At 40.1% G+C, this 15,938-nt stretch overlaps 1 protein-coding gene across 1 annotated transcript; it reads right to left on the bottom strand.

Moving 5' to 3' along the window:
• Positions 1-1,244: 1,244 nt before the first annotated feature.
• Positions 1,245-15,712, bottom strand: LOC135213887 (lactosylceramide 4-alpha-galactosyltransferase-like). Its single transcript, XM_064247985.1, has 4 exons — positions 15,644-15,712; positions 15,155-15,266; positions 14,833-15,026; positions 1,245-1,721 (listed from the first exon to the last, which is right to left on the bottom strand). The coding sequence occupies exons 1-4, from the start codon at positions 15,710-15,712 to the stop codon at positions 1,245-1,247; spliced, it is 852 nt and encodes a 283-aa protein (XP_064104055.1).
• Positions 15,713-15,938: the final 226 nt, after the last annotated feature.

Raw genomic sequence — 15,938 nt, 5'->3', positions numbered from 1 at the left:
CTGCTCTGTTGATAAAATGCCCATTTTAACCTGGTCTGCAGAAGTCGGGATTTGGACCGATCGACGGACTACATGAAAAACCGAATACAAGAATCACATCCATGACTTGCATCTTCTTAAAGTTATTGTTATTAATCCCAATATATTTCAAATAAAACTAATGAGAGAGAGAGAGAGAGAGAGAGAGAGAGAGAGAGATGATAGCTGGTGGGAGAAGTAAAAGTTTATTCCATCTGAAACGACAAAACTCAGCAATAATAGTATTTACATTATTTACAATAATTTCATCATAAGGATAAAGATAACTATATGTCATTGAACAAGTACCGGAAGCAACTAGCCAACAAGAAGGGGCCAGGAAACCTTGCCAGGTTTGCCACAATACTGGGGGAGGGCAGTCAGGGTGGATTAAAAAATTATAAAGAGCTGAGAAGGAAAAGATTAGGTAAAGAAGAAGGCACTTTCCTCATAATCCACCAGGCAACTTTTGCTTCCTCAACAGCCTGCCCTAACCACATTTTTTAAAAAAACTGGAAAGTGAACAAAAAAGAGGAAAAGTGCTTGATTGTCCCTTCAAGTAACTGAACCCAAAACCAAGACAATGGAAGGCCACGGTATAATGACTATGGCACAGTCTATGGTTTGGGAACAAAGTTTGCAATTTAGAGTAACGTTTGCGTATTGAAGGGTTGCCTACCAAGGCTGAGGATCCCTTCCACACAGTGGTTTAATTTTAGAGTGCCTGTTCATGAGGAGTTGTCTGTCAAGGCTTAAGAGTCTTCCACCCTAACTCACATAGTCAGAGATGCCACACCCTGAAGTGAATGTCACTGATGAAAAGTCACACCAACCCCCTACTTTAAAGGAGCTCTTAGAAACAAATTGTTATTGAAAGGTGAGCAACTTTGGTAAACTTTGAATATTCGAAGTCAAGAAAAAACTGGTAACAGTGATTATTCAAAGGCCATATTGTGTTAATATACACATCTCAGGCACTTGTGAATTATGGTGGACTATAAATATAACATAGGTACAACTTCATTATGAACATACGTCAGTATTGATAGTCTCTGTTCAGTCATTAGGTTAGATGTAGGATTTAACAAATCACTGCCATTAAAGTATCAGTTAAGTAATGTAACAATTAAAAACAGTGTTTACTTTCTAGGTCTCCAAGTCAAGTTTTTACGAGAATTAACAACTAATTTGTGCATACAGTAATATAAGTAAATTGGGAGACTTTTTCAAAGGCGTCCATCAGTTCCTTTTATGTAATGATATACACTGGGACAGTTTCTCCTCATGGCTTCCTCCATAATGGAATCTCCACCTGACATAACTTCCTCCATCCAGGTCAGAGAACTATAGAGATGCAAACTATATGCCTTTGAAGTCCTCAAGAATTTTTGTCCATAACCATGACCTCTTTTGAATAAGAGGTATCTTTCTCCCGTGTTGAAATGGAAGCCAATGGGATAAAACATTTTCTCAGGAAAAATGGTCAGATTAGAGCATATTTCGGGAGTTTGAAAGTATGGCGAAGTGTCTTCCAGGTACGCAGACACTTCGTCGTCATTGGAAGCATTGGAGAGGCGTCGAGAGTAAGTGCTGCTGGTCAGATTCCCTGGGCACAACTCCCTCAGGGCAGAGGTGACCAAGGAAGGGCCAATGCTCTCAGTCTGGAAAGGGTCAAATGCTTCTGGAAGAGATTTGACCAAAATCTGTAATGAGAAAAATAAAACTAACTTTCATTTCAAAACAGCAAAACTTTTTATAGGTCAGTATTCCATCTCTAATGAAGCTATATATACTGTGACAGTAAACTTATCTCCTTACAATATCTGGCTTTTTAGTTCGAATTCTCTTAATTGGTATTTGATGGTAAGGAAATAACCTCATTTTGAAATATACAATATCCTGTGGATTTTTTTAGAAGGTATATACATATATATATATATATATATATATATATATATATATATATATATATATATATATATATATATGAATGTATGTATAACTGAATCACGAAAGTTTGGAACGTGATAAATCCATAAATAAAGGTATAAGCCACGAAGGAAGGATAAACAACGGATTTTCTGCAAGATTTTTCGACTTGACGTCCTTTACTTAACAGACAGAACTCCGTTGTTTACCTTTCCTCATGGCTTATACCTGTATATATATATATATATATATATATATATATATATATATATATATATATATATATATTTTATATATATATATGTGTGTGTGTGTGTGTGTGTGTGTGTGTAATGGGAATGAGCACTAGACATATATGATATATAGGATAAACTGAAAACTGGGTCGATAATGAGTGCCAGGCAGTTAGATGCACAAAAAGTACAGCCTTAAGTGTTTTGATGTGTTGGATAATTTACAAACAGTGAATTCCTTAGAATGCTCATATGAGACTATATATATATATATATATATATATATATATATATAATATATATATATATATATATATATACATATATACATATATATAGATATATTATATATATATATATATATATATATACATATGTATATATATATATTTATATATATATATATATATATATATCATATACTATATATATATATATATATATATATATATATATACATATATAATATATATATATATATATAATATACATATATATACGATATATATATTATATACCTATATATATATATATATATATATATATAGATATATATATATATATACCTATATAATATACATATATAATATAATATATACATTATATATATACATATATATATATATTATATATATATATATATATATATATATATATATATTTACGTTTGTAGATCACCTTGTCTACCCAACAGTCAGTAAATTATTCATTTTCTAGAAGAGCAGGCATTTATTCTCCTATCACCTGACATAATCATATCCGGCGCCAGTCAGGTAGCGGGGGAATAAAAACTCATTAAGTTTTAGGGATGTATCCAAAGGGGAGTGTGTAGTTAGTTATGTACTTATTAGGCCTACTCTAAGATCCCTTAAAAAACTGTGAACTTTCACTGGCCGTATGTCTGTTTCCAGGATGACCTGCCCATGGGGGGAAAATGTTGCCCCAACACCCAAGATTCGTGCCCGACGACGCTCTCAGTTCAGCCCAGTCCTTGACCCAGGACATAGTCCAAGTCAGCCTGCCCATAGGCCTAACAAAAGGCACTTATCTGCACGCCCTGAGCTCTGACAAAGCCAATGCCATCTTCTCCAAAGTTCCTCTACATACGGCACCCAGTACGTCTTGAGTTACAGTCATATTGCCAGTTCTTTTTCCTCCAATGTCAAATAACTCTTCCACATTATCCAATTCAAATTCCTACATATCAAACAAAACTCCCTTTGTTCCTTTTCTGCCTATCAGCCGAATGCTACCTTGTGATCGTCCCAGATAGACAAAGGCTCCATTGAATATTTCATAAGCACTAGAGTTCCTCCCCCTGTGAGTGTTAGATAGAAGTGACTGACCTCGTAGCTGAAATATTGTGCAAGAAGTTCTTATTTTATGTTGTGTGTAATATGGGAACTCATTTCCAGATTAGCTGAGTCCATACTCCACGTCTCCTCGCACGCAGCACTTCCTTACTGCTAAAACTATCAATTTTGGAAACCAATCATTGCAGTAGTATTTGATTTTGGCCAGCTTTTCCATATTGTCAAAGATAGGAGCTGTCCAGACATTATACGGCGCTCTGACCATGTGTGGCCCAATTTGCCTTGCCTTTATCTCAGGCCAGTCAATGTTTCTTGTAAATCAATGTAAATTAGATTAATCAGCTGGGTTTTCAATGGCAACCTTCTAGAGAAAAAAACTAAACAAATCCCTTTTACAGTTATTGAAGGTAAGTCCTAAGCGCTCCATATTTTCCCTCTTAATTTTTCCCTTACGTTTGGGCATCAGGCCAGGCCCATACGTAATAGTGGCAGACCTTGCTAGGCTGCGATCCCCTGGAGCTCTTGCTTAAAAGCTTGTAAATCACATTATCCCCTTAAAAACTTAGAAACTGTAAATAATTTTTACAAGAGGGTAAATCCCCCAAAAAAAAGCATTCATTAAAGCGTAAGGAGACAGCACGATTCGCAGTTTGTAAGGTATATCATTCATTTAATATTATTATGATTATCACCATTGTTAGCTTCAAGTTATGTTAAGGAGTTATTTTAGAAGTGTTTTAAGTAACTGTGTTTCTCTAATTTAGAGATATTATTGTGTAACGGACAGAGTGCCAAGCGAATCTCTGTTAGCAAGTATCAGCCTGTTGTTCGCACGACACTAGTGTGTGTGTTAGATAGTTGCCAGAAAGTACTAGTTAGAACTAGGAAGAGCTTTGCCAGGGATCCATTGCATGTACAAGACTAGCTAGGTAGGTGTTCTACTAATAGTTACATCAAAAGAAGTGTACAATTCTTTGGCTGTGAAAGGTTAGGGGAATTCATTTTAACTTAGCTTTCATATCACGTGTTGGTAACCGCAGCTATCGCTTAGGGTGAGGCCACACCAAACGCGGCGAGCGTGGAGGTTGGAGGGAAGAGGTTCCCGCGGCAGTTTGAATCATAGGTATCTTATGCGGGTGGCCACACAAGACTAGCGGGACGGCTCGACCCTCTGCAGTTGCCGCCAGGCGATGTAACATGTTTTAAAATACCGCGGCGGTTCAGGCGTCTTCAACCGAAACAACCCCATTTTCTATATGATTAGGGAGGGACTATGTTACTTGAATGGTTACTTCCCTTTATTGATTATATTGATAACTATGTTGTGAAGTTAGTTCCCGTATTAAGGAACTTTCATTTGTAACCTAGAAATTGTTTAAAGCATATTATCATTGTTAAGTAACTGATATTAGCATAGAAACGATTAAGTTTTAAGCGACTACATTTATTATCTATTCAGTAAAATATCGAGTTAATTATTCCATATTTGTAATGCATGCTTAAATTATTAGCAGTTATTTCAGCACCTCTCATTTGTGTACTTTCAGAATGCGTTCAATGAGTTCTTATATAGTCTGAATCTTCCCAGGGATGAGTTCATCACTGAATTTTAAAGTGAATATAGAAAAAGGACCGCACACTACGTAAATATACCCTCCGACTTGACATGGTCACTAACGTGCAGATGAACTGGCAATCAGTTGCCGAAGTGTCACCTGTTCAGCGGTAGTGGCTACATAAGAATCATTTAATTGGGGGAGGTGTTTCGGAAGAGAGCTTGGTGGGATCCCTGTGATCCATTCCATAAAATTACTTTTTTTTCAAGAAATGGAAGAGGAGTAGAACAAGTGGCCCTCAGATGTTAGCCATCGGTGTCATGCATTCGACCCCCAAAAACTTAAAGGTGCCAACTATTATGCACTCAGCCACACAAATAATCCTTGTCCAGCTGCATAGACTTGATAACTATACGAATCCTCAGTGCAGCAGTATCACTTATTTATGAAATATTCGTGGTACTTTGTACTTTCTTTATTATGTTAACAATGAAGCAAAAACTGATTTTTCCTTGTGTTACTTTCTTTTATGTAGTTTCCATTAAACTATTTGTTTTAAATACCGGTAAATCGTTTTATTTCAACATAATTCAGACAATAATCAATTATACGTCTTATATAATTTGCAATTAATTCTCGCTCTTTTGTTTTTCTAAGTATCTTTAAGGAAGTAACCCTATATGCTGTTAGTTTTGCAATAATGAAAAGTTAAAATCCACATTTTCTTTTCACTTCCTTAAAGTAATAACTATATGGGAAGTAAAAATATATATATATGGATTTTAACCTTTTATTATCACAAAATTCACTGCCAAGCAAAGAACCCAAAGAACCTTGGGCCTTTGGGTACGTACTCTATCGTCAAGTTTGACACTTACGATTTCTATTAAAGGCAATTTCCTATCCAAACGTTACTTTGCAAAGAAGTATATCTTAGACTGCTGAGAGTGACGCGCGGGAGGGAAGGAGGGAGGGTGGCGTTTCTGGTGTGGCCATGTGTAGTTTTGACGCTGCTCTCCCGCCCGAGACGCGCCTGCAACCTCGACGCTCCCCGCGCCCGGTGTGGCCTCACCCTTAGGGGGTCGAATGCATGACACCGATGGCTAACATCTGAGGGCCACTTGTTCTACTCCTCTTCCATTTCTTGAAAAAAAGTAATTTTATGGAATGGATCACAGGGATCCCACCAAGCTCTCTTCCGAAACACCTCCCCCAATTAAATGATTCTTATGTAGCCACTACCGCTGAACAGGTGACACTTCGGCAACTGATTGCCAGTTCATCTGCACGTAGTGTGGTCCTTTTTCTATATTCACTTTAAATTCAGTGATGAACTCATCCCCTGGGAAAGTATTTAGACTATATAAGAACTCATTGAACGCATTCTGAAAGTACACAAATGAGAGGTGCTAAAATAACTGCTAATTTAAGCATGCATTACAAATATGGAATAATTAACTCGATATTTTACTGAATAGATAATAAATGTAGTCGCTTAAAACTTAATTGTTTCTATGCTAATATCAGTTACTTAACAATGATAATATGCTTTAAACAATTTCTAGGTTACAAATGAAAGTTCCTTAATACGGGAACTAACTTCACAACATAGTTATCAATATAATCAATAAAGGGAAGTAACCATTCAAGTAACATAGTCCCTCCCTAATCATATAGAAAATGGGGTTGTTTCGGTTGAAGACGCCTGAACCGCCGCGGTATTTTAAAACATGTTACATCGCCTGGCGGCAACTGCAGAGGGTCGAGCCCTCCCGCTAGTCTTGTGTGGCCACCCGCATAAGATACCTATGATTCAAACTGCCGTGGGAACCTCTTCCCTCCAACCTCCACGCTCGCCGCGTTTGGTGTGGCCTCACCCTTACATCGCCTGGCGGCAACTGCAGAGGGTCGAGCCGTCCCGATAGTCTTGTGTGGCCACCCGCATAAGATACCTATGATTCAAACTGCCGCGGGAACCTCTTCCCTCCAACCTCCACGCTCGCCGCGTTTGGTGTGGCCTCACCCTTACATCGCCTGGCGGCAACTGCAGAGGGTCGAGCCGTCCCGATAGTCTTGTGTGTGGCCACCCGCATAAGATACCTATGATTCAAACTGCCGCGGGAACCTCTTCCCTCCAACCTCCACGCTCGCCAGCGTTTGGTGTGGCCTCACCTTACATCGCCTGCGGCAACTGCAGAGGGTCGAGCCGTCCCGATAGTCTTGTGTGGCCACCCGCATAAGATACCTATGATTCAAACTGCCGCGGGAACCTCTTCCCTCCAACCTCCACGCTCGCCGCGTTTGGTGTGGCCTCACCCTTACAATCGCCTGGTGGCAACTGCAGAGGGTCGAGCCGTCCCGATAGTCTTGTGTGGCCACCCGCATGAAGATACCTATGATTCAAACTGCCGCGGGAACCTCTTCCCTCCTCCAACCTCCACGTCGCCGCGTTGGTGTGGCCTCACCCAGCTTCTCAGCGCGTACATGAACTCTCACAGCCCTGTCAGCCAACTCGCGTTCACAAAGGCAAACATTCATTCACCACCTAAAGCTTTATCTCACAATTTAATCCAATTAACATATATTTTGATGTTTTAACGTAAATAATATCAATCACAGTACTAGCATCTACCATGCTGCTGAAAAGTTAATGTTGTTTTGCTTTCAATAACAAAGCAGAATTATGTTGTTGTAAATCGCTCTCACATTTACACAGCGATCAACTGTTTCCAAGGACACGTTGTATCCTTCGCTCACTGCACCTTTCACTTAGCATCGCTCACTCGATCGCTGAGCGAAAGCTTTCATCTCACTTCATACTTAACGCAACCTGTTTCATTTACAAATGTTTGCTAACACCTTAAAAATCCTTACCGCTATTTCACTTGTCACAGGGAGCTAAGTATCTTACGTAAAGTAAAGTTAACACAAATCTTGAAAGTAAATTACATTAAAAGAATTGTTAACATAAACGCATCATTGTAAATGACTCATATTATAGCGCAAGCCGCTACCACTAACGTAAAAATTGTTCATCGCTATCGCGTTCTATTTACCTAAAACTTATTCCAAAGCAATTCTTTCACCAAAACTTTAACATAAGGAAATCATTCAACGCATATTGCGTCATATTAAACTAAAATCATTAGTTCAAATCAATACAAAGGAGTTCGTCTTTTATCATATTTTACGCTCTCAGAGAGAGAGAGAGAGAGAGAACCTATTATTCAAAAGCCAATAGTACTACATTTAGCACCATTACGCATGCATCATTAACATTATTTTAGTCTCTTGTGACTCTCATTTACACTGAGCGTGATACACACCTGTGTCCATTGCAGTCTTGCAAGCATTTATTTCATTCACTGAGTACTTCAGCCAAGGACTGAGCACTTTTTAATTTACTGTTACCTGTCGTTGCCCGAGTGGTCTTTTCCATTTTTTTTATCACATAAGACTTGCGTATACCACAAGCACTAACTGCACATAAAGTGCCAGTGCAACCTCATTTCTTCCATACAAGGAAGCCGCTACCAGTCTAGGACTGGCCACCACCAGTGCTCATCAGGCCCTACCATTTTACAGTGCCACTAATCCGTGATACTGTCCATTGACTGGCTGCTGAAGTACTCCCCCTTTTACTTTCTCTCCTCCACCATTACACTCTGCCACGAACAGAGTGCCATTTCTCTTCTGTATACTTGAGTATACTGCATTTAGTGTTGTACAACGGGACACACCAGCACGCTACCAGTGCAAACAAAAGAACGCCTCCATAAGTGCCGCTATACCAGCACTACTAGTGCTGTCCAAGGAACGCCTCCATAAGTGCTGTGCACTTGTACAGCCGTACAGGTAGCTATTTATTTGTGTATCCGCCTTTACAGAACGCTTATTCACAAGTGTTTCTGTGCATAAGGATCATTACTCCTTCCGGAGCACTCACCCAAGGAATGCCTCCATAAGTGCCTTTATCCCAGCACTCTACTAGTGCTGTCCAAGAATGCCTCCATAAGTGTCGTGCACCTGTACAGGACATACAGGTAGCCATTTAACTGTATATCCGCCATTACGGAATGCCCATTTCATTAGTGTTTCCAGGTACAAGGATCAGCACTTCGGTTCGAACACTCAACAAAGGAACGCCTCCTATAAGTGCCGTCCGCAATACCAGACTACTAGTGCTGTCCAAGGAACATCTCCATAAGTGCCGGTGCACCTGTATAGGACCTACAGGTTGCCCACTCCATTACGTATCCCAATTTAGGAATGCCCTTAAGTGTGACTTACACAGCACACACTATTATATTCTATCACCTCCTTAGAAGCTGCCATTCACGAAGTGCCACTAAATTACAGGACACTTCCCCAGTGCCACAGAGCCCCGTCTTCCCAGACACATCGCCGTTGTTCATCCCAAACATTTCATTACCTCATTCACAGAACCCGATTCTAGGTGAGTGCCTCCTTACTGAATAGGCACTCCCATCCAGTGCTATTCCTGGCCATCCTTTCATATCTAAGCCAATGCTGCACAGCCTAAGGAAAATGTCTTCCCCTGCTTCCCACAACATCATAGCCATAGAGCTAGAGACGCTCCGAACCCTCATAAACTCTGGGCAAGGAGGCCGGTTATACTGGACCAGCACTCGGCCAGTGGCTGAAGGCGCAGCACGATGCCGCGTGCCATCAAGAGAGTGAAGAAGAGAGGAAAGAGAAAGAAGCAGAGAGGAAGGAAGAGAAGACAAGAGAAAGAATGAGCTAGCTCTCAAGGAGAAGGAACTCGAAATCAAACAGGAGAAGGGACGTACGGAGAGCTTCTTAGCTCGAGCCGCTCGGCGAGTCCCAGCCCTACACCCAATGCGCCGCACAGTCCTGCCGCATCCTGCCAGCCTCTTACCACTTCACCGCCTGCTTCCTCCAATTCGGAAGAGGTGAGCTCACCATCAACCTCGGACTTGTTCCGGAGGGAAATTCAAAGGAGGAACCACTAACATCCTACCTCTAATCACGGCCAGAGAGGACTCTTCACCTGTGCCAGAGCACACTGCAAGCCTTGGTGACCCCACAGATTCACAACCTGTGGAGCCATCTTGGCCCTATCCTCCAGTGCCACGGAAGAAGTTCTGGAGAAGGTTCTGCCGAGACTGTGGCCGCAAGGGTCACATGTCTGCAAATTACGGAGGGTGCGCCATTTACAATATTCCCGCCATCGCAATGGCAGTTCAAATTCCTCCTCACTAGGACACCTGGCTAAGGGCCCTATTCACCGTCACACCCCTCCAAAGTCATTTTCCGCCAAGCCACGTCAGAGCCTTTGACGACTCTGGCGCTCAAATCTCCGTGATACGGGAAGATCGAATCCCACTAGGGGTTACCATTGATAGATGTCGACTAATTACAATTGAAGGTATCAACCATATTAAGTTGATCCCTCCAACCATCCAATTGCAGGTCACCCGACCTCACTTCTCCAAGGTATGTACCCTTGCAGTAGCAAGCTACATTCCAGGAGGTTACCACCTCCTCCTAGGGCAAGACTTCAAACCCCCTCATTTCCGCAAACCTAATGGTCCTAACCTCACACCAAACTCCTCCAAAGCAAGGAGCCATCCAAGACCTACTTCCTCCAGAAGTACGGCCACTGATCACTCGCAGTTCCGCTACAAAACCTGCACGTAATAGTGGGCACTCCACAAATTGGCCTAGGTGCCATAGCAGGCTACGCGCAGCAGACACTGTCAATTCTCCAAAAGGGTCAGCCTTCCGCAAGAGACAGGAAACCCTGTCTCCCATCACTCTGGGAACACTGAGAGGTATTGCACCTCCGGTACCCATTCCAGGTACGCCTGACGTCAACTCTCTGCCAGTGCCTCTTGGCAGCACTGAGCAGTGCCATGCTCGTCCAGCCTGGACGTAGAGCCACACAAACCTTGACCTTTGCGCCTGGCCACGTGTGGCCAATTTGCTTTGCCTTTATCTCAGGCCATCAATATTTCTTGTAAATAAATGTAAATTAGATTGATCAGCTGGGCTTTCAATGGTAACCTTCTAGAGAAAAACCTAAACAAATACCTTTTACAGTTATCGAAGTTAAGTCCTAAGCGCTCCATATTTTCCCTCTTAATTTTTCCCTTACGTTTGGGCATCAGGCCAGGGGCCCAGACATAATATAATTATATATTATATATATAATATATAATATTTATTATATATATATATATATAATAATATATATATATAGGATATAATATCTATATTTTATATTACACACATGCAAACACACACACACACACACACACACATATATATATATATATATATATATATATATATTATATATCTATATATATCTATATATATATATATGCAAAGGGTGGGGTGTTTGTTTTGTGTGTGAGTGTTAATTCTAGTCAAGAGCCAGTACATAAAGTTGGTCTTCCTGGCTTATATACTTGTCAAGTGACCTTTTTCTATTGACAGCTAATTTACTTTTTTTTTTTTTAATATCTGGAAAACTTAGTTAACTTAGATATTCCCTGACGCAGTCTCTAATAAATACATGAAGAAATAATTTATTAGGAAATCTAGCGGTGTGTCCACAAAAGTTTTTTGTCATTAAATCTTAAATGAAAAAGTTTATCGGTTTTTGAGTTTTGGTGGCATTCTATTATAATGTGTATCGGATCAGTTGATTAAAATAGGATGTGAAAATTAAAACTACATAATTGATGTGGAAGCGTCGACTCAACCCAAAGGTCTTGGGGAAAAAAAAAAACGCTTTCCTTGATTCTCAGACTTTTTGGTGAAGGCTACTGAACGTCGTCGTCGATATGAATTTAACGCAACAACGCCAATTGTATCAGTCAGTCAATCAGCTGATGGATGAAAACGTTACCCGCTCGGAGGTAAGTGAGTACGAGGACTAGAAATAGATGGTACACAAAACAAACAAAGGACGTGCAGCGCCAGTGAACACTAACGAGGAAAAGCTGACAAAAATATCTGCAGCTTCTCTCGGCCGCCATGGTGTCGAACCAGTTCCCAGGCGGCAGCGAATTTCTGGTGAGGATTTCCTAGTGATTGTCTTTGCTCACATCACAGCCAAACAGACGGGATCACTTCTACGTAGGAGATGAAAGCACTGGTGCCAGTGGGTCATGCCATGGCCAAGAAAGCTATGCAAGTCTTTGCTGACTTTTGACCTGTTTTCCTGTATCTGGAACCCCACTGCCCCTTCAGTGGGTCTCTGCATCTTCAGTGGCCTCTTTCTGCACAGCGTCAGCAAGGTCCTAAGCTAAGTTTCTCCTTTTTCCTTAATGGCTGTTCTTTCTCATGAACGTCCCGAGATGTGGTTACAACCTCCAGGCCATAGCCACGAATTCCTCTGAGAGTGGGGGGGAGGGGGGTGGAGGGATAGGCGGGCGGGGCTAAGGGATCAAAAATCTTGCCTAAGGGTTATATTCCGAATGATCTGAAGAAGTCTACATCATTTTTTAAACTTATGTAATTGACGTAATGAATACAAAATATGAGAAAAAATAAACAACGTATATAAGGAAACGGCACAATAAATGCCACAGAGTATTACTAAGGTTTTAGAATTCACTGTACTTTGCACCTCGAATTTTCCAGGAGAAAAACAAAAAAGCCATAAGCATTGTGGAATCGTCACACAAGAAGGATGTGGATCAAAGTCCTTCAAGTCCACTCCTACCATGGCCTGAAAGGAAGCACAGCAGGAAGGAAGAGTGTGAGTTAAGGATTCCGAGGTTCCATCATCACAACTCTGTCTCTCTTTATATATATATATATATATATATATATATATATATATATATATATATATATATATATATATATATATATATATATATGATGAATTCTATTTGCAGCACGAAGAGACTCAACAAATATGGTGCAATTTTCATGGGAGCGATTTCATCTCCATGGCTGCTTCCGTAGGGAGGTAGTGCCGCCGTGGACCTCATATGGTGCACTGTAAGCATTACTTAAGGTTCTTTGGAGCGTGCTTCGGACCCTAGCTGCAACCACTTTCGTCTTTTTTACTGTACTACCTCCTTTCATATTCTCTTTCCTTACCTTAATATCCACCCTCTCCTAACACTTAATTCAATAGTTCAACTGTTAGTTTTATCTCTGTTACACCTTTTCAAACCCTTTACTGTCAATTCCCATTTCAGGGCTGAATGGCCTCATAGGTCCCAGTTGCTAGTATTTGCCTAAATTCTATATTCAACTCAACTCAACCATGGCTGGTGTTTTGTCCTGAATTTAATTGCCTTTCCAAGAACATACCTTAGTAGATACCCATCAGCATTTCATCAGTCTTTCTTGGGGTCTGGATTTGAAAAGCATCTGAAAATATTAAATGCCTGGCATGCTTCAATAGTGAGATCCTAATTGGCTCTAGATATTTCAGTGGTGGAATTAGGAATATGCTGATCGACAGATTTGTTCATCTAAGTGCCTTCAGTCCTTGGACTTCACAATAGCTGGTACATAAGGAATTCAAGAGCAGACCAGCATGTTGATCTGTGGAATTTGAATTTAAACCACCTCACTGTGCTTTGCATTGCAGTCTCCACAAATAACCAAACATGAACCTTTTGAATCCTGAGCCATACATCCTCTCCTAGAGACAGTCATATATATACCTCGATATTTGTATTGCAGTAAACAGCAAATACATATATATTGTAGAACTTACTGAATATCTTAAAACAGAATTTCATGATAACTACACTCTTACGTTTTTCTGACGATATATGTCGTCTGGACTGTAATACTGTATACAGCAATACTTTGCGCATGCGGGATGTAACGATGATAAATAAAATCTGGGCCATCAAACCATGGGATTAAAAATTCAGTCTTTGACTAGTTAGTAATTACAAGTATCTCTGATATAAACATCGAATCATTATGAACTCGGAGATCATGAAAATTTTATCTTTAATAGCCCCGAATATTTGAGTGAACAGGCCCAGGGTTCAGCTTAATGTCGCAGAGATAATTAAAATTAACAAAATAAAAATGTGGTAAGCAAAACTAAGACTCAAAAACAGCAACAATATAAGATTCATCAGATCAATAAACAGAAATAATAATATGAACAACAACAAGTATTTACATTATTTACAAAAATTACATTGAAAGTATAGATAAACCTAACCATACGTCATCCGCAAACATCAGAAGCAACAGGTTGGTACGGTGGGGCCAGCACACCTTTTAATGTATATAAGAAAACCTGTCAGGTTTGCAAAAACAACTGTGGAGGATGGTCAGGATGGATCTAGAATGATAAAAAGCTTAGAGGAAAAGATTAGGTAAAGAAGGTGCTATCCTAATAATCCACCAAGCAACTTTTGCTTTCTCATCATCCTGTCATACACACATAAAACAAAAATAGGAAAATGTACAAAAATAGGAAAAGTACTTGATTGTACTCTCAAGTAAGGAAACTCAAACCCAGACCATGGGAGGCCACATTGCAATGGCTTTTGCACAGTCCAAGGTTAGAGAACTGTATATTATTCAGAGTAGCCTTCTCTTAGAAGAGTTACCTGCCAAGGCTAAAGGATTTCTTCCAACCGTTGGTTTGATTTTCTTAGAAGGGTTGACTGCAAGGGCTAAAGTGTCTCTTCTACCATAACTCATGTAGGCAGGGACATCACACCCTGAAGTGAATGCTGTTTAAAGAAAAGCTACAATGACAACTACAATAAGACAATGAAACAGATAAGGATTCAAACTCACTTGACTTAGATGATGCCCACCTTTGACAATGCTTATGATGGCTCCAGTGATTGTTTCATTGTCAATTCGCCCCAAATAATTGGTCCTGTTTGGAAGTGGTCGAAGAGTCAAGGCATCCATATCCATGTAAGTGCCACCATATTTTCTCAGGATCTCGGCTCTAGAGGCATCAGACATAAAGGCACTTTGGTGTTCTGTGGAGGGAAAATCTATTCTTATGACATCATGCAATATCCAAATAACCAAACGAACAAGAGTCCATCATCCTAAATGCCAAATTTTTCATGAATGAAGATGAAACATTTTGTTAACATATGCTCACCTTCATTAATGAGCCAGAGTCTCCCCTGGTACCAGTGTTGGAGAGGAGAGTCCAAAAACAGTTCATCAAGGTCAAGCAAGGAGAATAAGACGTTGTGTAGATTGGTGAGGATCTGTTACAACAGAGAGATGATAATATATAGAACATGGAAAATAAAATCACAATTTTTAAAAAGTATATTGTATTTTTCCTAACTATACAAGCTTGAGGTCCTTTACATTATGAATTATTTTCGGCAAAGCTGGAAAATGGCTGTTAAACTCTTGAAGAAAAAAGCAGTAACTACCACCTGGTAGGCAGGAATACCCACCTGCCTAGATGTACATTCCAGTTGCCTTTCGGCCAAGGTGGCATGAGGTGACCATAAATGTATTGTTATGGACCTCAGGTTTGTATAGTAAGGTAAAATACAATTTAATACTTTAAAAAACTGTGATTTGTTCCTACACGATACCCAAACCATTGGTCCTTAACATTGGGAAGACTCACTAGCTGCAGGGAGGAATCTGAGTGAGTCTCTTTGTTCTGACTGGAGTTTGCCACACCTGGGCTACTCATGGTCGAAAAAGTGGGGAAGAGTGCTATGCCTCTGACATATTGATCGGAGTATAAGAACTGCAAGATCAAATGTCAGACTTCTGGCTTGTTTCTAATGAGTGAGGAATCGTGACCCATATGAAAAAAGGCTGGGAAGAATCTTAAGACTTGGAGGCAGTAAGACCTGAAAGGTTTTGTCTTCTGCCAGTCTCTCCTTCCTTCTCTTGCTAGAGGAAGGATCTGAATT

This window comes from Macrobrachium nipponense, chromosome 43, assembly GCF_015104395.2.
Source record: "Macrobrachium nipponense isolate FS-2020 chromosome 43, ASM1510439v2, whole genome shotgun sequence".
Taxonomy (NCBI): Eukaryota; Metazoa; Arthropoda; class Malacostraca; order Decapoda; family Palaemonidae; genus Macrobrachium; species Macrobrachium nipponense.
This window is presented reverse-complemented; position numbering and strand designations above follow the sequence as displayed.

Coding starts and splice junctions, on each gene's coding strand:
- LOC135213887 (XM_064247985.1), bottom strand. CDS start 15,712: ATGAGTAGCCCAGGTGTGGCAAACTCCAGTCAGAACAAAGAGACTCAC. Junction 15,267..15,643: donor CAGATTCCTCCCTGCAGCTA/GTGAGTCTTCCC, acceptor CTGTTGTAACAG/ATCCTCACCAATCTACACAA. Junction 15,027..15,154: donor ACTCTGGCTCATTAATGAAG/GTGAGCATATGT, acceptor TTCCCTCCACAG/AACACCAAAGTGCCTTTATG.